Raw genomic sequence first — 26,301 nt, 5'->3', positions numbered from 1 at the left:
AAAAAAAAAAAAAAAAAAAAAAAAAAAAAAAGAGAGGCTTACAAACTCCTGAACATTTTACCCAGTAACATTTCGAGCCTAAACACAGTGATGGACTCCATAAGAATATGCCGCTGGTGTTGGCTGAACTGTCTTTTGGTACCTTCTTTTCCACTTAATGGGAATTATGATTCATACTCATTTTTCAGTGGCTACATGATGAGCTGAGACATTTTTGTCTGCCTTAGCATTGATCTTCTTACTTTAGTCAGCATGAATTCATGTTAATTTGACCTTTAGAGACCATGGTTTCATTTGGGTTTTGTAGTTCCTATTTATCCTGCTGAAATTATTCACCTGCTTGATGGGCAGAAAGAGTACACCTTGCCTTTTGTTTCGTCTCAGAATTAGAAAGGCACTGCTTTTTGTTAAACATCTAGGTCTTCACTAAATGAAGTCAATTCTCTTTTTTATTTGCCATGGGTTCATGAACAAAATTTCTGCAGCACTAAGCTACCCCTTGAAAGAATGTTAGGTGTTGGGCAGGGTGGAGTTTGTCAGCATCTGGAACGTCAAGTACTAACACCATGGCATGACTTGGCATCACTGGGGACAATAGAGCTTGTGCCCTTCATATACCCAGCACGGTGAATGGAGAGATGTGGAAGCCAGCGCACAAGGCAATATTATACGATGGAATTCACTACAAGAGACATTTTCCAGAGGACAGTGGTCCCCAAACCTGAATCGTTGGTAGAATTTTTAAAATGCTGATGTCTGAGCCTTTAAAGAGAAACTGAATGATGGTATCTAGGAATAGGGTCCAGGCACCTGCAGTTTAAGTAAGCATTTATGATTTGACTATAGCCACAGGGTATAGAATTGGGAATTACATTATAATCAAGATAGTTTGGATCTGTATCACTTGTTGCTGGTAGATTTTTTAAAAAATTACTTTGTGTTAAAAAAAATTACTTTGTGTTGACTGAAAAATATGGGTCAGCATATGCTAACTCTTTCACTTTTTACATACACAATAAAAATATATTTAAAAAAATAGCTGTCTCTATTACATTTGCTAGGAGGTATTAGAGTACCATAAAGAAACTGGCAAGCAGTGTTGCGCTAGCTTTTACAAGTCCTTTCATCTACCTCAGCTGAACTCTCCCAGTAGCCAGAAAAGACGCACGCATGCCCACACTCGATACACACATGCATACGCACACTCTTGTTTTAGGCAATGTGCAGCTGGGCTGAGTCTCACCTCCACTCTATCAGTGATGGTATTTTTGTTGATGGATTTATTTTCAGTCCTCCTGTATATAGAACTATCCTTTCTGGATTGTTCCTAACAAAATAGGGCATTAATAAGAGAAGATCGAAGAAAACAACCTGCATTTTTATTCTTTTAAAAGTCCGACACTTGGCTGATGGTCTTCCTCTGCATTGCACATCTTTAGACGGTCTCTCTAGTGACCATCTTAAACGTGTATCTTTTTTAGGTGTCCTATCCTTATCCATCTCTCCAGTATCATGAAAATCTAGCCATGAACATACTCAGGGAATGTGTGCCAATGTGTGTGAATTTCTGAGCATTTCAGGGTTTGGAGACCTTCAGATTCTGCAGCTAAGTAGTGTTCCCTTGTACCTGCCACGATAATAATACCTATGGAGATCTAACCTGAGGTCACGTGTTGCATAAAGCATATTTTACATAAATTTTGGCTATTGTTCCTATCAGAAGAAGCTTGCGTTCCCAGACCATTGTTTTCACTTTCCTGAAATTTTTGTTTTTAAAAGTTTTCGCAGTAAATATATTTGTAGTCTTGGAGTGTGGAAAGCCACTTTAAGTAGGACACAGAACCCAGAAGTCATAAAGAAAAAGATTGATAAATTTGACTACCAAAAAATAAAAACAACCCTACAAAACCTTCATGTTTGGAAAGAATTCCAGAAACAAAGTCAAAAACAGCAAATTAAGGAAAACAATTGGCAACATGCATGGTAAATAGAGGGCTAATTCCTCAATTTGCAGGATCTCTTATGAATAAATTAGCTGCCCCCAAAACAGATGGCCAAAAGCTATAAACAAAAATGATTTCTTTCTCTCTCTTGATCTATAAATCTCTCTATATAGTCTATCTATAGATATGTGTAAATCGATGGATCTATATAGATCTATATATGGCTATTTAGCTATAGCTGTATAGATCTATATAGATATAGATACATATGAAAGAAAAAACTCAATCTTTCTCTCATAAGAGATGAAAATCTACACTCCTAGATAATCAAGGTGTGAGGCAAAGACGCTGTGGTGTCAAGAGTATAAATTGGTACAGCCTCTTTGGAGGGCAACTTAGCTGTATCCACCCAAGCTTAAAATACATATGTCTTTGTCCTAACAATTTTACTGCTGGGAATTTATCCAATAGATAGACTCACAAAAGCACTGCAGGACACACACACACACACACACACACACACACACACACACACACCCCATACACACCCATACAGGGCTGTATGCATCATTGCTTTCAGTAATCGAAAACTGAAACCTGTGAACTGTCTATCAGTTGGGACTAGTTAAATGCATTAGGTAATAACCATGTGATAGAATACTGTGTAGCTGTAAAAAAGAATGTGTCATGCTGCCTCAGAGGCATCTAAAACTTTTATTATTAAGTGCAAAAGCAGGTTGCAGAACACTGTGTATGGAGTGACAGTGTCATGCACAAGGAAAGGAGGTGTATGTATGTTGATAAAAGAATAAAAATAATTCTCAAGGGACACAAGAAACTGTTAACATTAGGCTGACTTCATTTATCATTTTATAACTTCTGGTAGTACTTACATATTTCTATACCGTGTGCTGGTGTTATTTTTAATTAAATAAATACACACACAAATACATATCGTAATGTCACTACAGTATACAAGAGGTGAATCATGACATTCCATGCTAAAACCATTCCAGTATTTCAAACTGTTAGATTTTTAAGAGCCGTTTTAGATATGACCCGGGCTCTTCTTGCCTTTTATCCCTCATTTGGCCCGTGTGGACATATTAAATAAAACTGCTCATCAAATGTCTACTGTTGCTTTGTCAGCTCTAAGCATAACCCTGCCTTTCTGTTCTCTCTCGTTTGGAGAAATGATATTAGAGGCATCTGGGTCAGAGGGCTTGTCACACTGATTTTGGGGGCCAGTTACCCTAGCGAAAAGAAAAGTAGTGTTATCTCACTCACTCTGTGGATTCAGGTTATCAGAGATTCTTAACAGGGAGGCCATTAAAGTTTTTGGAACCAATTTCTCTCCACAGAGCTGAGAAACTTGAAAAGAATTGTAAGCTGTCTTAAGTTCTATTTCTCTCCATTGCCCTATGAGCCTAACTCAGAGAGAAGCCAGTGGAGGCTTTTAGCCAGAGGAGTGACAAGATCACTCTGGCTGCTGCCCAAGAACAGACTGTAGGTGGCAGGGGGACGGGTTAGGAGTTCATTGCAGCAGTCCCGGCAGGAGATGAAGATGGTGCGGGCTGCCTGCGTTGTAAGGATGCGGAGGGTCTGAAGGAGTGTCAGAGGGCAAGCGCTAGCACTTCCTGATACTTGGGGTGTGGTGCCCCTTGAGAGAGGCTGCGAGGATGGCCCGGTATTTGGGCACAATAAACAGTAGTGCTGTTTACTGGAACAGAAAGTTTGGGAAGGGGAAAATGAAGAGTTCGAGATGCCTGTTATGTGCCCGTGAGCACAACATGTCAACCAGGCAGTTAGGAATGTGTGTCGGGCAGCCTGGAGAATACAGGTGTGCCAGCCATCACAGGTACGTGGCGTGGAAGGCCATGCACTGGGTGAGGTCGTCCGCCACAGGGAAGGCAGGGCCCTGGGCACACTCTCAGGTTTGGAGGAGGCCAAGAAGCCAACAGAAGAAAGTGCCTCAAGGAGAAAGAAAGGAACACTTAGGTGTGCTGAAGGCTGCTGAGACAGTAGGAAGATCAGATGAGCCAGGAGGGTGTGCTGCACAGAGGTATTGGTAGCATTATGGAGCTGCTGTCCGCGGAGGTAGGGGTGAGGGTGGAAGCCTCGTGGAGGTGAGGAGAAGAGAGAGTATGAGGTGAGGTGAGTTGCAGCTTTAGACCCACTCTTTATTCCAGAACTTTTGCAGAGAGTGGACGCAGTGAAATGAGGGCCTGGCTGGAAGTGAATTGATTGGCTCAATGTACGAAGGTTTGTACATTTCTGTTTGTTTTTTTAAGACAGGACCAACCTATTAGATATGTTTGCAGCTGGAAATGATCCACTGCAGGGAGAGAAACTGATGTACCGGTGAAAGGGGGACAAAACAGAAGCAGAATACCTGAGAAGGTGAGAGGGTAAGGGCTCTAGAGCTGCAGGGAAAGATTGACCTTGGATAGGAAATAGGGGCCAGGTGCATAGAATCAGGGAGAAGCAAAGCGTGAGAGTATAGACCCTGGGCCGTGCCCTTGGAAATAAGAAGATGAAGGAACTCTGGCTGTGCTTTTTGAAGTAGGAAGGTGCAGGCACTCCTGGCTGATCGCTTTGATTTCCTCAATAAAATGTGAGGCAAGATCACTGGTGTGAGGGAAGCAGGGGATGGGGGAGTTTAAGGAGAGAAGAAAAGGTGTGAAGGAGTCATTTTGGAGGGACATCGCAGACATTCTAGGAAAGCGTAGTCTGATCGCTGGGCGATATTGAGTGTACATTTGAAATTATCTGTGAAGGACATTTTAGATGACTTCTTAATTGGTATCATGGACCCGGAACCATTCTGGAAGTTTCTTGGGAATAATTTTAAGTAGGACCTTAAAGAATAGAGATGGTAAATACCTGGCACACTTCTACCATACATACCCGTTCTGTGTTCACCTGTGATCACTCGGAGGCGGTTTCCCTCTGAGCCCGGGCCCAGAACTTTCTCAGCCCAGGACATTAGGCAGTCACACTGAGCTGTTTGAGGGGCTCAAGGCGAAACTTGTTTTCTATCCTTAGGACAATGCCAGAAAATAAAACTTACTATCTGATACAATCACCCATATAGCTGCTAGACTCTTTTCAGTTGTGCTAACTGCTTGAAAAATCAGAACTAAGGTTATTTTATTTTTTAATAATGTAGATTTTCCCCCAAACATAAAAATATTGCAGACTCATGGAATATTTGAAAAGTGAAGCCTGCTACAAAGCATTATGTAGAATATTACACTTCATGAATAACAATGGGTCATATCTTGATTTGTTTCCTTGGGTTGTATTTATGCAAATATGTGTGCATATATATTCATTTATTTCTTCATGCATTTAGTGGAATTTTTTTGAACTCCTGGTAAATGCCAGGCTCTGTTCTAGGTACCGGAAGTAAGGTGGTGAGCAAATTTGACATATTTCTTCTTCTCCTTTATGTTCCACTGGATACACGCCCACACCCATACACATATACCTCTGCCCCTCAAACAAGAAAATATATTTGCATCCTCCCCTTTCTCCTAATATTCCATCATGAAGATGTGCCCATGCTATCCTATATTCTCTGAAAGTTTCATTTTTAATTCCATATGATATTTCATCCTATGACTATATCATGAGTTATTTAACCGTTGTCCTGTTGTTGAACATTTTGGTGGCTTCCAGAGTTTGAATATAAGGCTATTTTGAGAGCTCCAAAGGTACCACACATCTGTCTAGATATCTAAATGCATCCTTTCAGTCAGGGATGCTCATCACCACCCAGGATTCCTCCAGCTCTGCTGCTCATGAACTCCTTAGGCCGCCTGGCCCAGGCTGCTTGCCTGTCCTCACCTCCTTCCACTTTCTCCTTTGCTCTCCAACCCCAGATACACCGGTCCTCCTTCTGTCCCTCCAGACATGACAGACTTGTTCCTCCTGTACCTCCTTTGTACTAACCATTCCTGCTGCCCAGAATATCTTCCTCGGCCCTTGCCTGATGTGCCTGACTCCTTGTCAATCAGATCTCTGCATCAATGTTGCTTTTTAGGCTGCTTGTCCCTGAAAACCACTCCATTTTAAAAAGCCACCCGTCACTATCTCATTCCTCTTTTAGGTTTTGCTATGAACTCATCGATATTTAATTTCTTACTGTTAATTTGTTTTATTGTCTGCCCCCCACCTCGAGGACGTAAGCTCCAGGAGGGCAAGAAGCTTGCCGCCTGTTCGTTGCAGAATTCTAAATATATAGAGCAAGCGCCTGGCTCAGAGTAAGCTTCCAGGAGTATTTGTTGAATCAGTGAGTGAGGATTCTGTCTTTGATTTTGAAGGGGCATAGCTGCCCAGGCTCTATCTTAGCTCCAGCATGGACAAGCTGTGTGACCCTGGGCAAGTTACTTAACTTCTCTACATTTCCATTTCCTTTGTCAAATGAAGATAATGAAAGCTCCTGCCTGATAGATTAAATGAAGTCCTTCAGGAAGATATTTTGAATAGTGGCTCATAAAACACACTAGGTGGGAATTCCCTGGCAGTCCAGTGGTTAGGACTCCGCACTTTCACTGCCGAGGGCCTGGATTCGATCCCTGGTCGGGGAACTAAGATCCTGCAAGCCACGCAGCGCGGCCAAAAACTGAAAATCACTAAGTAACTGTCAGCTGTTTTTATGAGTGGTATTAACAGCACCAAACACTATTAATTATGACAATGGAATCATTTTTGAGTCCTCATTATTATCATAATCTCTATAGTAAATGCAGACTTCCAGCTGGGAGAAAAATGTATTTTTCAAGGCATTCAAAGTGACTCACTTGGTTTAAATATTGTATGTTACTGTTAATGCTGTATCTCCATTTGAAAAGTTTGGAGAATGGTACATCTTTGAACAATGTAGAAAGATAAAGTGATTCTCCCTTTCTAAAAAATGGAATTTAGGGTTTGAGCCATTTGTCAGCTATGTGGGTATCAGTGAATGAGTAGGAAAGGTTCTTATTCTCCTGCACCTTTCTTTGCTTCCTTCTTCTATTCTAGTTTCTGATGCAAAGTGTCAAGTTTTGGTTATAATTACATGGGAGACCATAGTATATGTCTCTGACCAAGTGATAGCAGTATGGGTTTCATCTGTCTTGGTCACTGAAAGATTGCATTGGTTTCCCTGCTGAATCCCCTTCTTTCTGTGGGGCTGCTTCCAGGTGACAGTGAAGGGAAGCTGGACAGGGAGGAACGGGTCAATTGGGGTGGAGTCCCTTTGCTCTCAGTTCCTGTGTGGCTTCTGTTTTTTCTGCTCTGCAATCTTAGCCCTGTTATAGTTCACATGGGGCTCCTCTGACATTTCTAATCAGTTTCTGTTTGGGAGAAGATGCCTCATTGTTGGGGTCAAATATACCTTCTTCCCCTTTCTCTGAAATATGACAAGTTTCAAAGGAGAATATGAGAATGGCAGAGTGCTTCAACCACTGCAGTTTTGAGTAATAACTACAAAGATATTCAGTTATTTCTATTAAGCAAAAACACAGGCAGAAAAATTTATTATCTTATTTTTCCTACTTTCTGTCCCAAATGAAAGGTAGATATGGAAACCTTGACTGGGTGAATGAGAAAAACAGAAGACACATTATTATCTAGAAGTTCAGCTCCTCCAGTATACTTCTGTCCTGCATGTAGAAGCAACATGCAAATGCCTTAAAAAGGGGAACTTTTATGGGAGACAAAGCTGCTAATTTGGTTGCGTAATTATTTTGTTTTAAATTCACGCAGTAAATAGCTAATGCGTGTGAAATACGAGTTGTTGAAAAGTGGAATTTACAAGCCCCATTGTGTTGTGCTGGAAGACTTTCCGAAACCCAGAAAGATGATTTGGGTGTCTAATGAAGCTTTTGAACATCGTGTGTAGGCAGTTATTACTCAGAGTATTGACTGAACGGGCGAACATGCTGTATAAATTTGTGTAATTGCTTAATTAAGCAAATAGCTTTCTGTCATTTATAGATAATAATTTTACTTAAAAAGTAAACAGTCTCCCCTCCGCACTGCCATACCCGCTCCATTTCTGGGGTTTTACTGTTCTTGGGTTCTTGCTTTTCCTTGAGATGGGAATATGGGTCCTGTCAAAAGAGGGCAACTGATTCCCGCTGTGAAATTGACAGGCATTGCCTGAAGTTGGAGTCGTTATGGTTGGAAACCTGCCCTTGGTTTGTAATACTCATCTGGTCTTGTGCTTTTGGCCTTTGAGTCTTCATTTCTCAATGAGATGTTAATATTTTGTCTGTTGTGATTTCCTCCGTGAATACTGTGCTTTGTTTTTGTCCCCGGTGAGGCTCAAAACGCCCACCAGCTCCATGAACGAATCCAGTCGTCGAGTATGGACGCCAAGCTGGAGGCCCTGAAGGACTTGGCCAGCCTCTCCCGGGATGTCACGTTTGCCCAGGAGTTTATCAATCTGGATGGCATCTCTCTCCTCACACAGATGGTGGAAAGCGGCACTGAGTAAGCATCTTTTACCTAGACTTCCAATCTGTCCTGTACTTTGTAACGTTTTGGGTATTTGTTACTTTTCTTGTACTTGCAATTTCTAGTTTTAAATGCCAGAAATTGTCTAGGCTCAGGGGAAAAAAAATGGCATTTAAGATAATGTGTGGGCTGAGGTTTCGTAATGTATCACTATGTTCTCCATCCACCAACTAGCCATTATCTAAGACAATCTCTGAAATTTTAGATTTATAAGGAAAAATATCAGTCATTATCTCTAAGGGCCTTTCCAACACAAATTATAATTCTTCAAAATATAAATCCCTCACATCCTTTGCTTATCCCTAAAAAAAAATTTCCTTCCCTGACTCCATTTTTTTTAAAAGTTAGAATACCTCCTTATGTTTCAAAGTCTTAAACCAGGTTGAAATGACATCCCTGAAGTAATTTTTAAAAAAATTAACACTTGACTGATGAAATACATGTCCTTAATCATTTATGATTAAGTACAATAAACATTTATTAGATACCCATTGTGTGCAAAAAAGTGGAAGTTGGGAAAATTTTAAATGATGTGAACCTTGCCATCTAAATATTTATGGAGGCAGAATTCAGTTGAGGTACAATTCCTCCTGAGGGCTGGGAGTCTAGAGGTTGGACCAGTTACATCTCATGGAACCTTCTGGGGGGTGAGGGGGAGGTATCAGTGAATGGGCCTTGAAGGAGTTTGAGTTCTACCATGAGCAAGGAAGGAATGGGCATTGGGGAGCTCACCTTCTCAGGGTAGGGTTTGATTTCTGGTGTGATTCTCTGGCTACAGAGCCAGATGGGTCTAGCTTTTACATGTGTGGACAGATAACTCCCTTGACCACAGAATACCAGGGTAGGGTCCACAGGACACTGCTCATTTCCGTATAGTCAGGTGCAACTGGTGAAGACTGTTAGAGCGTGCCAGTTAGAGCATGTGAGAATGCTGAGCCAGCTAACTACATAGTAATTTGCTAAATCAATAATGTGCAGAGTTGAGATAGGCATTTGTTAGGAAAGAATAAATAGCATTTAGAATTGGGGTGTAAACCTGGGCCAGTTAAATCTCTCTTCAGTACGTGGTGATTTAAAGAATGACCTGCTGACTGTACATGGTAGAGACCTATCTTGACCCACTCCCTTCCTTCCTTCCTTTCTTCCTTCCTGTCTCCTCCTACACTTGGCATTATTTAGTCTCTGTAGTTGGCACTAATGAAGATTCTTTTTTTTCCCCCCTCATTCAAAGAGAGCATGTTTTGTAACAGCAAGAATATCTCCTGTATAAGAATGTTCTCTAGAGTTTGGAGTTGGAGGCCTTCATAAAGAAGTAGAGAAAATATCTAGGAGTGAATGGGGGCAGGGGAGTCAAATCCAAGAGGACTGGCAGGCAGGACTGGGTGATCTGGAAAGGCTCAATTGTAGACAGGTATCATTTATTTTTTTGACGATGACTAAAACTCTGCTCATTACATTTTTGGCAAACATCAGCTTAGAGTAGGGCAGAGAATCTCAAATCCTGGGTGTTACCAGAATCCAAAGTGGTTACTGAAAAATTGGGGTTGGAGCTTGAAACAGCTTGAGGAAAGTTAAATTAGTTTAAGGATCCAAGAGACTGGCCCAAGGAAAAGGAGAAAGAGGGTTCTGTCTTTGTTGGAAGCTCCAGCTGAAATCTAGTGTAGCGTGTGTCAGATCCCTCATTCCTGGCCACTAGTGAGCAGTGGATTGCGAGTTGTTATTACAGCCACCTTCCCTGGTAACTGTGGACAACTTCATGGGACTGCCACATGTGGTAGGCCCCTCTTCACGCCCACCACTGCTTCTGGTGGGACAGTGAGCCCTGGGAGCTTCTGCCTCCATCACATTTACAAGGTGTTAGATAAAAATGTAAAACTCTCCTCATGTTTATTGATTTATCTAAGTCCCAGTCATTGATGTATCAAAAACACTGCATCAGAGCCAGTCATAATGGAACCTGCTAATATTAGGTGGTTCTGCCACAGATACCTAAGTATCCAGGGGCGTAAGCTCTGGAATATTCAGAATGACATTGTGTTAATACTTCCAGATTTATCAGAATTGCAATTATAATTACAATTACAATGGTATATACGCTGAAAGCCAGAGTCCATGTGATATGCGCCCTGAATAGAGGACTGGAGCTGAGCTCCAGTACCTCTGGAGGTTGGCAGTTATATATTTGACAATGAGGGAAAATGCATGTTAGGGGCTTTACTTTTTTAGTTTCTCATTATATTTGTTTGCTAGTGCTTCCATAACAAAATAGCACAGACCAGGTGGCTTAAAGAACAGAAATTTATATTGGCACAGTGCTGGTGGCTGGAAGCCCAAGATCAAGGTGTTGGCAGGCTTGGTTTCTTCTGCAGCTCTCTCCTTGATCTGCTAAGGGCCACCTTCTTCCTAAGTCCTCACATCATCTTTCCTCTGAGCACAAGCATCCCTGGTGTCTCTTTGTGTGTCTAAATTTCCTCCTCTTATAAGGACACCAGTCAGATTGGATTAGGACACACCCTAATGACCTCATTTTAACTTAATCACCTCTTTAAAGGCTCTATCTCCAAATACTGTCCCATTCTGAGGCACTGGGGGCAGGGATTAGACATATGAATTTGGGGGGGGGGACACAATTCAGCTGATAAGACTCATCAAAGGGACACTCCCACTTTGTGCTCCAGAAGAGAAAGAGTAAAAACTGATACTATGTATTGTCTTGTCAACATTAGGACTTTTCATCTGTGCTGTTGCCTTACTCTATAATTCATCTTGACTTACTGAGTGACCCAAAGACTGATCACTGGGGACAGGAGGTCTGCATTATATCTCTATGTTTCACATGTTAATACTGAATTTACTTTATGTGAACCACAGTGACTGAATTCTTTTTTTTCTATAGTGTATCATCCTCATTAATATTTTAATTATTTATAATCTGTAAGCCATCCCAATTTGTCACATGCAGCCAGATTTCAGACAGATGAGCAAAACTCAAGACCAGATCTTGGGTGAGTTCCGGTTTGCATTGTCTCTTACACTTTCCCATCACACTATGTTACTGGGAAGGGATGACGTCTCTCTGAATCACCTTGGTGTGTGCCCTCGTCACCATTTTATATAAGTTATAGGTCATGCTACACTTAGGGATGGAGGAAAGAGGGCAGTGGAGCTGTACAACCTCCTCCCTTCCTTCTGCAAGGTCCTGCAACTCATGCTAAGAAGCTGCTCATTTAATGCACAGCTATTTTCAGATCTTTTGCTCAGATGAAAAAGAAAAGAGAAAGATACTTTTCTTATAAGGAAACCTGGCTTCTCAATTAAACTTAAACAAGACTTTAATTAATTAACAGGAAACCTCTGGAATATAAACTGCACAAATTAAATAGACCCTACAATTTGGAAGGCATTTACTTTTGACTCCTGGGCAGACTTCCAGCTGGGAAAGGCAGAAGTTTCCTGAGCAGGACCTGTGGAAACTTAGGCAACACTGAAGAAATGTAGCTGGAATTTTTCTGCTTACTTTGAGCTGTAATGAGATTCAAAGATGGACTTGCCTGTTTGCCATTGCCCAAGGCTGAGCTTTTAAAGGTCTCTCTCCAGCTGGTACCAGTAGTGACGATGGGGGAAAAATTAGCCACAAAGGAGCAAGGGGAAGTGTCACTTTGGCAGAACACAGTGTCTAAAACTTGAATTTTAATTTTTCCATTCTTGTGGAATTTTGAAATTCCATGTCTAGTTTCAGCTTGAAACATCGATGTAGAAGCAAATAAATTTGTGGGGAAACTTGTTTCCCCAACCTGAGCCAGGAAATGGTGCCTATTAAGGAATGGACAGTGATTTTTTGTAAAGATTTCTCAGAAATTATATATTTTATTTTATTTGAAAGAAAAAATATTGTACCTGCAACTCTAAATCCATTGTAGTGAATAACACTGCTTTTCTGTGGGTTTTAACGAAACACTGTGTTCTTTTTCTATGCTGCTATGCACGTAGACAATTGGACGGTTTACCCTGTGCCCTTCTACTGTTCACCCATCAGAAGAGCAGGGGGAACATTTCCAAGAATGAAAGGATCCTTATAGTTTCCCACTTGGCAACATGACAGGAAAATTATGCCCTTGGAATATGAGTAAGCAGTAGCAACACTCTGGCAGAAAAGTTAAGAGTGAAAGAAATTAAATTCACATGTTTACGAAAAACTTATTTTTTTTGAATTAGCTTTATCTCCTTAATAAAAAAATATATTTATTGTTTAAACAATAAGTGTAAATAAGCAGAAGGAGGAGAATAAGGGTCATTTGTAATCTGCCTTTCCAGAGACAAACATTTTTAACATCTTGGTGTATATTGTTTTTGTATATTCTTTTAGATACACACACACACATACACTGGCTTTACAAAAGTAGAATTATATTATTCATGCTCTCTGTAGCCTGCTTTTTGTACCTAACAATATTCCCATGTGATTAAATATTCTTCCCCTCATCATTTTTGTTATCTGCCTATTAATTCATTTTTAAAGCTCTGTTGAGGTACAATTGATACGCAATGTAATAGGAGAATTTGAAGGACATGCAGAGTGGAGTTAACCATTCCTCTGTTGTTGGATATTTACACTGCTTTCAGGTTTTTTCAGGATTATGAACATTCTCTCATCAGTTTTTCTTTCAGCAGAATCTCTGTGAATATTTATTCTGTTGGAATAAAATTCCTGATTCAGAGGATATACACATGTTGAAGCTGTGTTAAATTAAGAACAGCCCCATAGCTTGTTGACATGTCCTAATTTGTACTTTACCATTCATGTCAGGGGTATGTCCATTCCTAACACCCTGGGCAATACTGGGCTGGCGTTTCCTTAGGGATTCTAGCTTTCCTAAGAAAAATAGCAGTGAGGTATTTGAGGAGCTTTCACTGATCTGGGGAATTTATAAGTACTTTTTATTTGCTTGGTTGGTCATTTCTCCAAAATTGGCTGTATTAGGAACAGGTCAAAGAGTCCCGTAGTTGTTTTAGAGATATGTAAAGCCCTTAAGTAATTGTCTTAAAAACAAACCACATTTGCTGTATGAACTATCAATCCCCTCCCCCTTCTGTCATATAGATGACACAGATGAGGATGTTTGGGCGTATGTATAGCTATGTGTGTTTGTGTTTATAACAATTGTCATTGTTAGCACATGAACAGTTTCATATTAAACTGCGATTATTCAGATCGTTTCCTCCTGGCTGGAATCAGAACTGTGACTGTGACTGTTTCTCAGGAGATGTGAAAATTGAGTTATGACCTGAATTAAGCACCCTGAAATGATGTCTTGGCTTTGATGTTGCCTGGCACCCACACTTGAGAATGGATTTGTAGGTTTTATTCATTTAGCAAAGTATATATTATTTAAGTGCTGAATATTCCTGACACTGGGTTAGGCACATGGGTGTATGTGTGTGCGTAGAAAATACAAGCATGCATATGACAGTTTGCGACTACGTGTGACATTTTTTGAAATTTTGTCTTCACACAAAAGATGAATTTCTTTTTTGAAAGTAACTTTGTTAACCTGCACGGACATGGATTGTTGGCTCTAACTCATGCTGTTGCTTCAGAGAATTCAGTATCTCTTATAATCCTTGGTTGTTCTGGAAGGTCCAGGCCAGGCCAAATTCATCAGCGACTCTTTGCCAGCCGCCCAGCACAGGTCACACCATGTGTGTCTTGCACTTCACCTCGGACAGAGGCCATGGGGAGGAGCAAGTAGCTCCCCAGACAGAGTCGCAAAGAACCTGCTCTGTGTGGTCTGTGGGCCCCAGCTGAGAAGCCTGCTGTGTCTTCCCAGCTCCCTCTGTCTGCTTTCCTGGAGCTGCAGTTAGCAGAGCTCGGGGAGTTCCAACTGCAGCAGCCCTTCTGGGGCCCGGCCAGAAATTTGCATCACAAACGCTAAAGGGGCCAACCGTCTAGGGCTTTGTCGGGGGTTGTGTGGCAGAAAATCCCTTATGCTGGAACTCCGCCTCGCCATCCCTTTTTGCTTTGTTTCTGTGTCTTTGTCTATCACTCCAGTAATGGAAATGAGAAGGGGTCACACAGCCTGTTTAAAGAAGAGATTATCTTCTGCTAGGGAAAAGATGCCATAGCTTGGGCTGAGGTGAGGGGCTTCTGATCACTGTGAAACATCAGTCTTTCGAGAATCATTTGTTCTCCAGATGTGTTTCTTTTAAAGTGGGTACATATTGAGAGAGAGAGAAACTCAGTTAGGAAAACAGACATCACAACAAAAAGTTCGTCTTCTGCTTACGTTTACTCTGAAGCCAAAGTGAGGAAGTGGAGAAGTAAGAAACGCTGTTTAGGCAATGAATTTCTTTCTGCACTCTGGTCAGGGAGAACTTTCTAAGGCCAGGGTCTGCTACAGGGGGTAGAACACATATATAAACCTAAGGATGCTCAGGCCCTAAGCAAGAAAGTTATTTTGGAAAATTGCAGTGACTGCTTTATATATTACACACACACACCCCACAAGCATTAATTTTGTAGCAGTTCTGTTAAAAGATTAACTGAGGCATATTAAAAATTTTTAGAGTGTACTTGAGCAAAAATCAGTTAGAACTGGTCAGTGCCAAACTGGAAGTGATTAGGAACACTCTACCCACCGGGGCTGGTGGGGGAGAGGGGAGACTCTTGTAGAGGAGAAGTGGAAGCAAAGCAGGGGAGTTGTTGGATTGGCTGTAGTTTAAAGTCTAGTTGGCTGTTTGTGATTGCTTGTCCTTAGGTTTCCATTTCCTAATCTGGAGGCATTCGCAGGTTTAGGGTTTTAGATTGCTTTTACAGGCCTCCAGAGCATTAGAGCCCCTTCGGTCTAAAGGCCTCCTTGTTCAATTAATTTAACAGTTCCAGACTTAATGGAGAAGTTGCAAGATCAAGTTTCACCAGTTGTCCTGTTTGTGTCCTTTACAAAGACCTAACTGCAGAGAGCCCCTTGCACCCAGTTGTCCTGTCTTCTCCTAATTGTTGCAGGAAGGGGGACTCCTTCCAGGGCCCGAGAGTGGGCTCTTGTCTAACACTCAGAAATGAATTGTCCTAGGAGACACATGTACTGACAAAGCAAAAGACTTTATTGGAAAGGGGAGTCCGGGCAGAGAGCAGCAGGGTCAGGGAAGCTGGGAGAGCTGTTCCTCCACGTGGCTCACAATCTCAGGTTTTATGGCAATGGGGTTAGTTTCCAAGTGGTCTCTGGCCAGTCATCTTGCTTGTGCTCATATTTGGACTGACTCGGGGTCCTTCCTGGTGGCACGTGCATCTCTCAGCCAAGATGGATTCCAGTGAGAAAGATTCTGGGAGGTTGGTAGGACATATGGACTGGCATCTCCTCCCTCCTTTCCGCCCCTCCCGAATTCTCCCGGTTAGTTTTTGGTGGCAGCACCTTGTTTCTTATCAAGACCTCTTGTTGCCAGACAACTCATCCAAGTGGTTATCATCGTGCCTGGCCAAGACGGGTGGTTTCAGTCAACGGTTCCCTAACATAATCTCTTGCAATCTGGGGCTATTCCTTAGTCTTTCCTTTTCTCTCATGGCTTTGACATTTTTTGAGATTAGAGGTGAGCCATTTTTAGAATATTCCCCAGTTGGGGTTTATTAAAAGGTAATTAATTAAAAGGTAATTATCAGGGAAAGATAAAAGCATGGCTTTCATAGAGATTATAAAATTGAATATGTGTTAAAAGAATGTATTTTACTCATCTGATACGAGGGAACCAGGCAGATGTTTTCACTGGTTCAAAGGAAGAGTCAAAAGGGCACAAATTTATATGAAACAGAGCAATGTCGAAATGAATTGTAAATGGAGACAAAACTGGTTTTTCACCTGCAGGGAGGAAGTTAATTAAATCACCACTAGGCAGGACAAAATGTACATATACATCAGTTACCTACAGCTTAAAGACAGCAGGGCTGGAATCAGGGCTGGATAACCCAGAAGAGTAAGCCATAGACACTGCATAGTTTCCTACTGAAACACGAAGTCCTTTTTCTACAGGTTTCTCCAGTGTTTTCTTCTTTTAGAAAACATATGTCTTTGGCTAGAATATCACAGATGCTTGTGTCTATTTCATTGCATCCTCTTAATGGCACATGATGTCTCTTTGTCTTATTACTGATGTTCACTTTGACCACTTGTTAAGGTAGCGCCTTCCTGGTATCTCCCTGTAATGCAATTTCCCCCCTTTGTAAATAATTAAGAAATAATTTTGGAGTAGTTACACCATGGGAAATGGAAAGTGGTACAAATCAGGTTTGTATATTTTCTCCCAGAGATTTGGTTCTTCAACAATACTAACACACCACTCTTTAAAGCAATGTAGGCCATTTGTTCCCTGTTTTATTCATTGGGCTATAATTTATCACTATTATTATTTATTTTGATGTCCAGTTTATCCCAGATATGGCTTTGGAAACTTCATCAAGCTGTATTCTGTATCCTGCCTTGTCTCCCATTATTCTTTGAGCATTTCTGTACTTTTTGGCTCAGTGAAATGTTCCAGGCTTATCTATATCTTTCCAGCCCTGGACCGAGTCATTTCTCCAAGGAACCCCAGTTCCTTTTAGTGGAGGGTAGGTAGTGTTTGGCTCTTGCAAAAGGGCCCAAACTCTGCTCAGGCCTCCTTCCCCATGGCCACCTACTTCTTCCACTCTGCCCAATGGCTATTTGAAGGAGAAGGAAAGGAAGCTAACATATATGTGGATGAAAAATGTCCGCCTGCCATATCAGTAAACAAAGGACATGTGGCCATCACGTCATCAGCCACTGCAGCTGCCTCCCACCACCCTGAGGGGGTTCAGGATGGAGAAAAGCAGGATACTGGCTCTAAATCGCTAAGGTGCATGTCAAAGGAATGATTTCAGTGAGCCCAGACTGTTGCATCTTCTCATATATGGAAAAGCACTAAATCCATTAACTTAAGATGTCTGGTTTTTCTTTAGTTAACCATAATCTTTTGATGTTCTGACTCCCTGGTTTATTGCAAAACTCCTTTGTGTCCCGGCTCCTCCCTTTCCTCTTTGGAGCCGTCCCTCAGCACTATCTGAGAGGCTGCCTCTGGAACTGAGTCCTCAGAAAGTCCACCGAATAAAATATAATTCTCAACTTTTAGGTAGTGCATTTTTTTCTATATATATCAAATATATATATATATATTTTTAAAATAAAGGCAGGTTAAGGAGGGGGAAGGGCGCAGGAAGAGGAAGATCACCTTATATACATTTTTAACTCCCCAGTTTTTTTTTTTTTTTTTTTTTTTTTTTTGTGGGACGCGGGCCTCTCACCGCCGTGGCCTCTCCCGTTGCGGAGCACAAGCTCCGGACGCGCAGGCTCAGTAGTTGTGGCTCACAGGCCCAGCCGTTCCGCGGCATGTGGGATTTTCCCGGACCGGGGCGCGAACCGGCGTCCGCTGCATCGGCAGGCGGACTCTCAACCACTGCGCCACCAGGGAAGCCCTAACGCGCCAAGGGAAGCCCTAACTCGCCAGTTTTATCAAATACTAGGTCTGATCTTCTCATGGTCAGTTAGGTTTCTGAAGTGGTTACATTTTATGAGGTCGAAAATGTGAAACTTAACTTCTTCCGAATTGAGTACCTACTCTGCATGTGCCTGACATTATAGTAGCTGAGTTACAGAGCGAGCCTTTGCCTTCAGATAGCTAGAAGGACAGTGAGATGTCCTAAGTCATGCAGCTGATGTATTCTCAGCACTGTGGACATGGGCGCCACCCTCAGTCTGGTCAAGGAAGGGAAATCAGAAGTCAGGGAGGCTGCACAGAGGAGCCTTGAATCAGATGAATTTGGGGTAGGACTTAGCTAGTCCGACAGGGAGGGGAAGGGTATTCCCCCAGCAGAGGGAAGAACACACTTAATGCCAGAGAAATGTGGCAGACTTGAGGAATGGGAAGTGGTTTGATAAGGTTAGAAACACTTGTTTCCTAATCTTTTTGACCTAATCTTTAGTTTTTAAAGAAGCATAATTGTCCTTTTTTACAGACATGTTTTGTTGGTTGTGCACTTTTTTTGCAGACTACTATCCCAGGGTTCCATCTGTGGTCCTGGAACTATTGCAATGTCTCACGGTGTCTTCCTTCAGAAGAAACTTTTTTTTTTTTTTTTTTTTCCTTTCTCTTAAGAAAAGAGAAAGTAGAATTAGTGGGCATTTTACCAAAGAAAGATAATCAACTATTTCTCCCTTGTTGAGCATGTACTTAAGAACAACTGGACTAGTGTTTTTTGGCTCTGCTTTTTCATTGAAAATATGCCCCTCTTATTTCTAGGGATTTCCCCCTGTTGAATATATACCCATTCTGAGCCAAATGGAGTGTTCTCGTTGCCTTTACTCATAAGTAAATGCAATAGGTTGGTTACAGTGGTTTAATCCCCATCTTTTGATTGTTTTGTATCATTAAAAAAACACCAATTTATTGCTTGGAGAAATGTTTTGAAATGAATTAAGTTCTCTTAATGACTGTTAAATCTGCCCTATATCTCATCCTGGGCTTTCTTCGTGATCTGTAATTTGTGTAAAACTTATTGCTTTCACACATGCTCCTTACATGACTGTTTTTGAATTTTGCAGACGATACCAGAAATTGCAGAAGATCATGAAGCCTTGGTAAGAATTTCTGATGGGTTGATTCAGATGATATAACACTTCCTTCTTCTCTGCATAATTAAACCCTGTCCTCTGACTGATTATGTAACTATGTGTCTAGATGTTTAGAGCAAGTGATTTATTTTTGCTTGGTTTTTGATGTTCTTTTTTTAAAATTAATTAATTAATTTTTTTTAATTGATTTTTTTTTTTTGGCTGTGTTGGGTCTTCGTTTCTGTGTGAGGGCTTTCTCTAGTTGTGGCAAGCGGGGGCCACTCTTCATCGCGGTGTGCGGGCCTCTCACTATTACAGCCTCTCTTGTTGCGGAGCACAGGCTCCAGACGCGCAGGCTCAGTAGTTGTGGCTCACAGGCCTAGTTGCTCCGCGGCATGTGGGATCTTCCCAGACCAGGGCTCGAACCTGTGTCCCCTGCATTGGCAGCCAGATTCTCAACCACTGCGCCACCAGGGAAGCCCCTTTTTGATGTTCTTATGAACGGGTTTTTAAAAAATTTATTTCCCTTTTCTCTTTACTTTGTGGTAGAAAGAGTATTTTATGTTTGTAACCATAAAATGATCACATCAGGATTGCTACCCTTCTCCTGGAGCAAGGCTAGGCATAATTTTATGTATTACTTAAAAAAAAACTTTCTTTTTTGTGGCCTATGTGATGTTCAAAGTCAAAAGTCTTTGATTTTCTTCAGTGGTTTGGTAAGAAAAAGATCCGCATTAAAAAAAAATATTTAGGGCTGAAGTATGGAATGAAAATTATTTACTTTCAGTGTGAGAATGTGTTCAACCACCTGTATATTTGTGAATTGCCTGATAATTATGTCTGGAAATCTCAAAACTTCTTTCTTAGAGTATTCCCTCCTCAGTGCCTTTATTATCCACTAAACAAGGTGAGTCCAAAGAGGATCTAACAAACTCTCTATAATAGGTTGAACAAAGTCCCATTTTGCTAAGTTGTTAAGTATACAGTTTCAGTTTGAGAAGGAAGACTGAACAGTATCTGAAAATGTGCACCTTATTTTTTAAGCCTTCAGAGAAAATTCTGATCAGTGTATGATAGTGGTCTCAAATCATTCACCTTCCCCTACCCCTCCCACTAGAAGAAGTATTAATTGCAGGAACTCTTCAGTTATTACATTCTAATAAAGTAGAAATATTGAGTTTTTAGGGTAAAGCTTCTTAAACCTAACTTTGATATATATTTTTAATATAGTAGAAGCACTTAATGGTAATAGCAGTAGAAGCCATCTTTTATGGGAATTTACTCTGTCCTGGGCATTGTCTCAATGTTTACACTCGTTACTTCTAATTCACACTTTTATCCACCATACAAGATGAGTAAAATTAGAATTGTTTCCTTTATGAAGAAGTTAAAATGAGGTGGTGTTGGGATTCGAACTGATTTTTTCTCTAACAACCTCATACAATTTGCTAATGCAGAAGAATTTTGGGCTCTGAAGCCAAAATAATTTCTTAAAATTTATCTGCCAGTAGTTTTAATCTTTTGGTATATAGAGGTGTTGGAAGTGTGACTAAGCGTGAATCATGATTTCCATTTATCAATCGCAGACAAAATCAATGCTCAGGGCCCTGGTAATTGCAAAGTAGCTTAATCAGACTAAGTACCATAGATAATAATTATAAACTCTAGACAAAATATTGCAAACAGAAACATCTAAAAACAAGTGTCTGAAGAAACTGTATAGCAACTGAAAACAGACAGAAAGAAGTAAGTCAATCTTTGAGAGAACAGATAAGCCCTAGATGAGATTTGTGTATTTGCAGCTTTTTGCCTGAGGAGTCCTGCTTATCCAGGTAGCATGGGGTGATAAGAACCCTCAGTCTTAGTAAGTTACTAAGAGGATATAGTTTGGGGCTGGCAGAGCAGCTAGATTATTGAGGGGAATCCATGAAAGGAAGGAGGCTCAGAGGGTATGAGACGACCCCATATCTATATATAAACTCTGCCAACTCTATCACTGATCACTGAAGTGTGAATATACGTGTGTATGGGAACCCCAAAGGGACCTGGTAAAATTAGCAACTGGAAATGGAAAGAATTGGGAAGAGATTTAAACTGTCACTCACTGAGGAGTTTGGAGTCTGATTCTAGCCAAGTTAACTTCCTACTAGAACAAAAACCAATTCTTCAGAAGAACAAAGCTGAACTATGGCCTTGGCAATGTTTCATTCACAATGTTCAGAATACAGTAAAAAATTACTGGGTATATAAGGAATAGGAAAAGATGACCTATACTTAAGAAAAGAAATAAAGCAAGTAGTAGAAGCCTGCCTTGAGATGACCCAGATGTTGGAAATAGCAGATGAAAATTTTAAAGCAATGTTTATAAATATATTAAAAGACTAAAGAAAAGCATTAGCATATTAAATTCGCAGATGGGGAGTCTCAGCAGAGAAATGGAAATAAGAAATAACCAATTGGAAATTATGAAACTGAAAAGTATAATATTTAAAATGAAAAACTCACTGTAGGAGTTGAAGATGGCAGAAGAGACAGTAACCTTGAAGATATATCAGTATAGGTTACCCAATCTGAAGACTAGATATAGTGAATAATTGACCTGTGAGATAGTAGCAGTGGATTTTAAATACATTTAATTGGGGTCCCAGAGAGAGAGGAAACAGATAATGGGGCAGAAAAATGTTTGAGGAAATAATGATAGAAATTTTCTGAAATTTGTTGAAAAACATAAATTTTGAGATCTAAGAAGCTTGTTGAACCCAAGTGGGATAGATAGAAAACTATGCCTAGAAACATCATAGTCAAACTTCTGAAATTGAAGGATAAAAAGGATACCTTGAAGGCAGCCAGAGAAAAACAACTTATTACATTAAGAAAATAAAAATAAGAATGAGAGCTGACTTCTCATTAGAAATATGGAGGCCAGAAGGCAACTTCTTAAAAGTGCTGAAAGAAAAAAAAAAAAACTTGTCAACCCAGAATTCTTTTCTAATAACACTATCTTGGAAATGAAGGTGAAATAAGAGTACTTTCAAATAAAGGAAAACTAAGATGGTTCATTGTTAGCAGATACACACTACAGGAAATTTGAAGGAAGTTCTTCAATTAAGAGGCGTCAGATCAAATTTGAAAAAGCAGGACCCAGCTATATGCTGTTTACAAGAGATATACTATAAATACAAAAGAACATGTAGTTTGAAAGTGGAAAAACATATACCATGTAACTGGAAATAATAATAAAACAGTTGTTTTATTAATATCAGGCACAATAAGACTTCAAGGCAACATATTATCAAAGATTAAGAGAGATAATTCACAATAAAAAATGGTTGGCTCATTAGGAAGACATAAAGTGTTAAATGTGTCTGTACCTAATATATAAGGCCTCAAAGTACATGAAGCAAAATCTGACAACTAAAGAGAAGTATAGACAAATCTGTAATCATGGTTGGAGATTTTAACACTCTTTTCTAATTTCTTTTTTAATTTCTAATCTCCCTTCAAGAAAGAATTTGCTAATCAACCCTGAGGAGTACAGTTAGCTGATAGCTTCCTGCTGTAGCATGTTCAAGATCCATAACAGCTTTCAAACCGTACACGCTCTTTCTAGGCAGCCCCTAGTCAGTGAGCCTGATGATCATGGTGCACATACCAGGGCCTCGCCATTTCTGCCCATTGTGGGACCCCTCTAACAGTCCGTATTTATACTGAGCTTCCTCTTGGGTTGGCTGGGACTGTCGGATCTACATCTGCATCCGCTTTCCTTTCACAGGCATCAGATCTACCTCATGGTCTGAAGGGTATTCTTACCCAGTCTTGCTTTGTGCCTCTTTATCTTTCACAAGCACCACCTATCTTCCAATAAACCTCTTGCTCTCCTTACTCCCTCTCAGCATTAACTGAGGACTAAACTGACACAAAACTGACCTATGAGGAAATAGAAAATCTGAATACCCACATCTGTTAAAGAAGTTGAATTCATTTTCAAAAGCCTTTACACAATGAAAATAGGTTACAATGGTGAATTTAATTATACATATGCAGAAGAAATACCAAATCTACACATATGGTTTCAGAAAATAGAGGTAGAGGGGAAAAGTCCTCAGTCATTTTATGAGGCCTATGAGGCAAGTATCACTCTGATACCAAAACCTGACAAAGCCAATGCAGGAAATAAAAATTAATCAACAGAGGTGCAACACTCCCCAGAAACATATGAACAAATACAATCAAACAATGTATAAAAAGTATTTGTGGGCCTTCCCTGGTGGCGCAGTGGTTGAGAGTCCGCCTGCCGATGCAGGGGACACGGGTTCGTGCCCCAGTCCGGGAGGATCCCACGTGCTGCGGAGCAGCTGGGCCCGTGAGCCATGGCCGCTGAGCCTGCGCGTCCGGAGCCTGTTCTCCGCAACGGGAGAGGCCACAACAGTGAGAGGCCCCGCGTACCGCAAAAAAAAAAAAAAAAAAAAAAAAAATTCTGGTAAAAAAAAAAAAAAAAAAAAAAAAAAAGATTTGTGGCCTGTAAAGATGTAAAGATTTATCTCAAAAATAGTTTAACATCTGAAAAATCAGTCACTGTGATTTAGTATTTAGCAAAATAAAGGAGAAAACTTAAAGAGAAAAAGCATCTTTACAGATATAGAAAGTAGATAATAGATACAGAAAAAGCATTTCTTAGCGTCCAACAGTCATTCATAAAAATTCTCAGTAATCGAGGAATAGAGGGAACTTCCTCAACCTGATAAAGACTATCCGCAAAAAAAAAAAAAGCGTTATACTTAATGTTGGAAGACTGAATCCCCACCCCTCCCAATAAAGATTGGGAATAAGGCAAATATGTAGCACTTCTATTCAACCCTGTACTATAGTTTTTAGCCATAGCAATAAGTCAAGAGAGAGATAAAAGACATAATGATCAGAGAGGAAGAAGTAAAACCAACTCTATTCGTAGAGGACATGATTAACTATGTAGAAAATCCTAGGGAATCTATAAAGAAACTGCTAGATCTCATAGCTGAATTTAGCAAAGTTTCAGGATATAACATGAGTATATAAAAGGGACATATTTTTATACCTTAATAGCAAACAACTGGAAAATGAAATTTTATAATTTCCATTTACAAAGTGTCAAAAATCATAAAATTCTTAGGAATAAATTTAACAAGAGACATCAGTATCTGTTCACTGAAAAAAAAATATATTGCTGAAAGAAATTAAAGAAGACCTAAATAAGTGGAGAATATACCATTTCATGGATTGGAAGACACAGTATACTTAAGATAGCAATTCTCTCCAAATTAGGTTCAGTGAAATACAATCTTTTAAAAAGTAATTATGAGCCAATCCTAAGAACTTAAAGGAAATGTACTGGACCTAGAAGAGCCAAAACAGTCTTGAAAAACTCATAAAAATCAGTAAAGTTGGAAGATTTCATTAACTGACTTCAAGGCTTCCTGTAAAGTTAGTTATTAACACAATATGATATTGGTGTAAGAGGATAGACAGATCCATGGAATAGAATAGAGTCCAAAATTGATCCACAGTTAAATTTTCAACAAAGGAGCCAAGAGAATATATGCTGACGTAAGTAATGCTATGATTCTAAAGGGTAAGGGAATATCTGAAGGGCAACAGAAATCCATACATTTCAGTGTATATAAGTTTTACCAGAAACAAAATAAAATACTAGGGAAAACTCAAAGGGCAGGGTAGAACTATATTCATTAATTCTGGCAATTAGGAATATATTCAGTATGATTTATTAATATCTTTGAAACTGGTCTTTATTTTCATCTTTTCTCTGCTTCTCTTTTGGGCATGACACCCAGTGGAGACATTTGGAAGCACTATTCTTTTATAAAATTAGCAGCATAAAATTTAAATGCTTTGAGATTGGCTGAATTTTGTTGGAAAGAAGAGGGTCTCTACTGAATTGATGAGAAATATTTATTTGAATCATTCCAGCACACATGGTGTGTTGGCTGTGACATGGCTCTCAACCAGCATGTAAAGTTTGCAGTCGGCTTAATTTGTGTCAGTCAGTGCTGCAAAATCTTTAGCTTGGCACTTTCTAAAAAAAAAATAAACCAAACAAATAAAAACGCTCCCCGCATGTGCCATGTGGCTGCTTTATATTTGTAGTCCTTTTAGCCTTGATCTTCTGCACCCAGCACTGATTTCAGAGACAGGACCCTGGCTCCTGCCTTCCCTCTTGGAGCCTGAGTCACTCCTCTAGCAGTGAAATAAGCATCTGTGTCAGGGTTCAAGAAGAGCTTTTATAGCTGCCTCATTTGAAATGAGATGATTGAGTCCGTTGATTTGGAAGGTAATAAAATTTTAGCATGGCTCTCCTTTTCTTGCAACTAAGGATTTGAAGTTGAATTTTGAAAAAATTCTCCCCATGTAAACCTAGTATGCCATCCAGCAACCAGTTATAATGAATTATATATGTCATATATATACTATATGTATAATATAGTATATATGCATATTATATATTTTATAATATATAACATAACATATAAACATAGTATATCTAATAACATTTATATCTATATATTTATAAGATACATATATATGATTATATATAATAGATGTCTAATAACATTATATCCATATAGTTATATATTTAAATATATTAAATGTTATTAGATAATATTTATATAAATATAAATTATATAACATTTATATAAAACATTAGATGGACCAAGAGAGCTCTCCTTCTCCTGGGCACCTTGGTGTGATGTGAAGAAGCTTCTCTCATTTGTCAGTCGTTCACATTAATGGGTTATCACAAAGCACAGAAAGCCCTAGCTGCACTCTCAGAAATGATGCTCCAACTCCTTAACAACCTTGGGGAGTTAAATCCTGGTCCCGAAAGCAGCTTGGAGGTTTGGAAACCAAACAATACTCTTTCCCTTTTTCTCCATCTTTTTCCCAGGTCCTTGCAGCCTGTCTGAGGAGCCTGTAGGCAGAGCTCTGGAACACTTGAGGGACAATCCCCAGATGTTACTAAGGCCGTTTGGATTATGAGTCCATTGAGCAAGGAGCGGAGTCATTTTGCCTTCAGATAATTAGACAGCATAAATACAGTTTATCTTTTGCTTTTAAAGCAGTTAATGAAGACCAGTATCATCTCTAGTCCCAGCTACAGTGAATATAAAGAAGAGTTTGATTTCAGCAGCATGTTACTCCTTTTTCACTGCCCATTCCATTGCTTGTTCTTTTAGTGACAATACTGAGGC

The 26,301-nt window shown here is 40.0% G+C and overlaps 1 protein-coding gene across 1 annotated transcript in view; it reads left to right on the top strand.

Moving 5' to 3' along the window:
• The window catches only part of ELMO1 (engulfment and cell motility 1), a 537,648-nt gene that overhangs the window by 160,183 nt on the left and 351,164 nt on the right, over window positions 1-26,301 (top strand). The window contains exons 6-7 of the mRNA XM_024768877.1: window positions 8,254-8,423; window positions 19,049-19,084. Coding sequence (XP_024624645.1) covers window positions 8,254-8,423; window positions 19,049-19,084 — 206 coding nt within the window. The remainder of the gene's footprint in view (window positions 1-8,253; window positions 8,424-19,048; window positions 19,085-26,301) is intronic.

This window comes from Neophocaena asiaeorientalis, unplaced genomic scaffold (genome assembly GCF_003031525.2).
Source record: "Neophocaena asiaeorientalis asiaeorientalis breed wild unplaced genomic scaffold, Neophocaena_asiaeorientalis_V1.1 scaffold314, whole genome shotgun sequence".
NCBI classification, from domain to species: Eukaryota; Metazoa; Chordata; class Mammalia; order Artiodactyla; family Phocoenidae; genus Neophocaena; species Neophocaena asiaeorientalis.
Note: the sequence above shows the minus strand (reverse complement) of the source record. Positions and strands in the feature narration are given on the sequence as shown.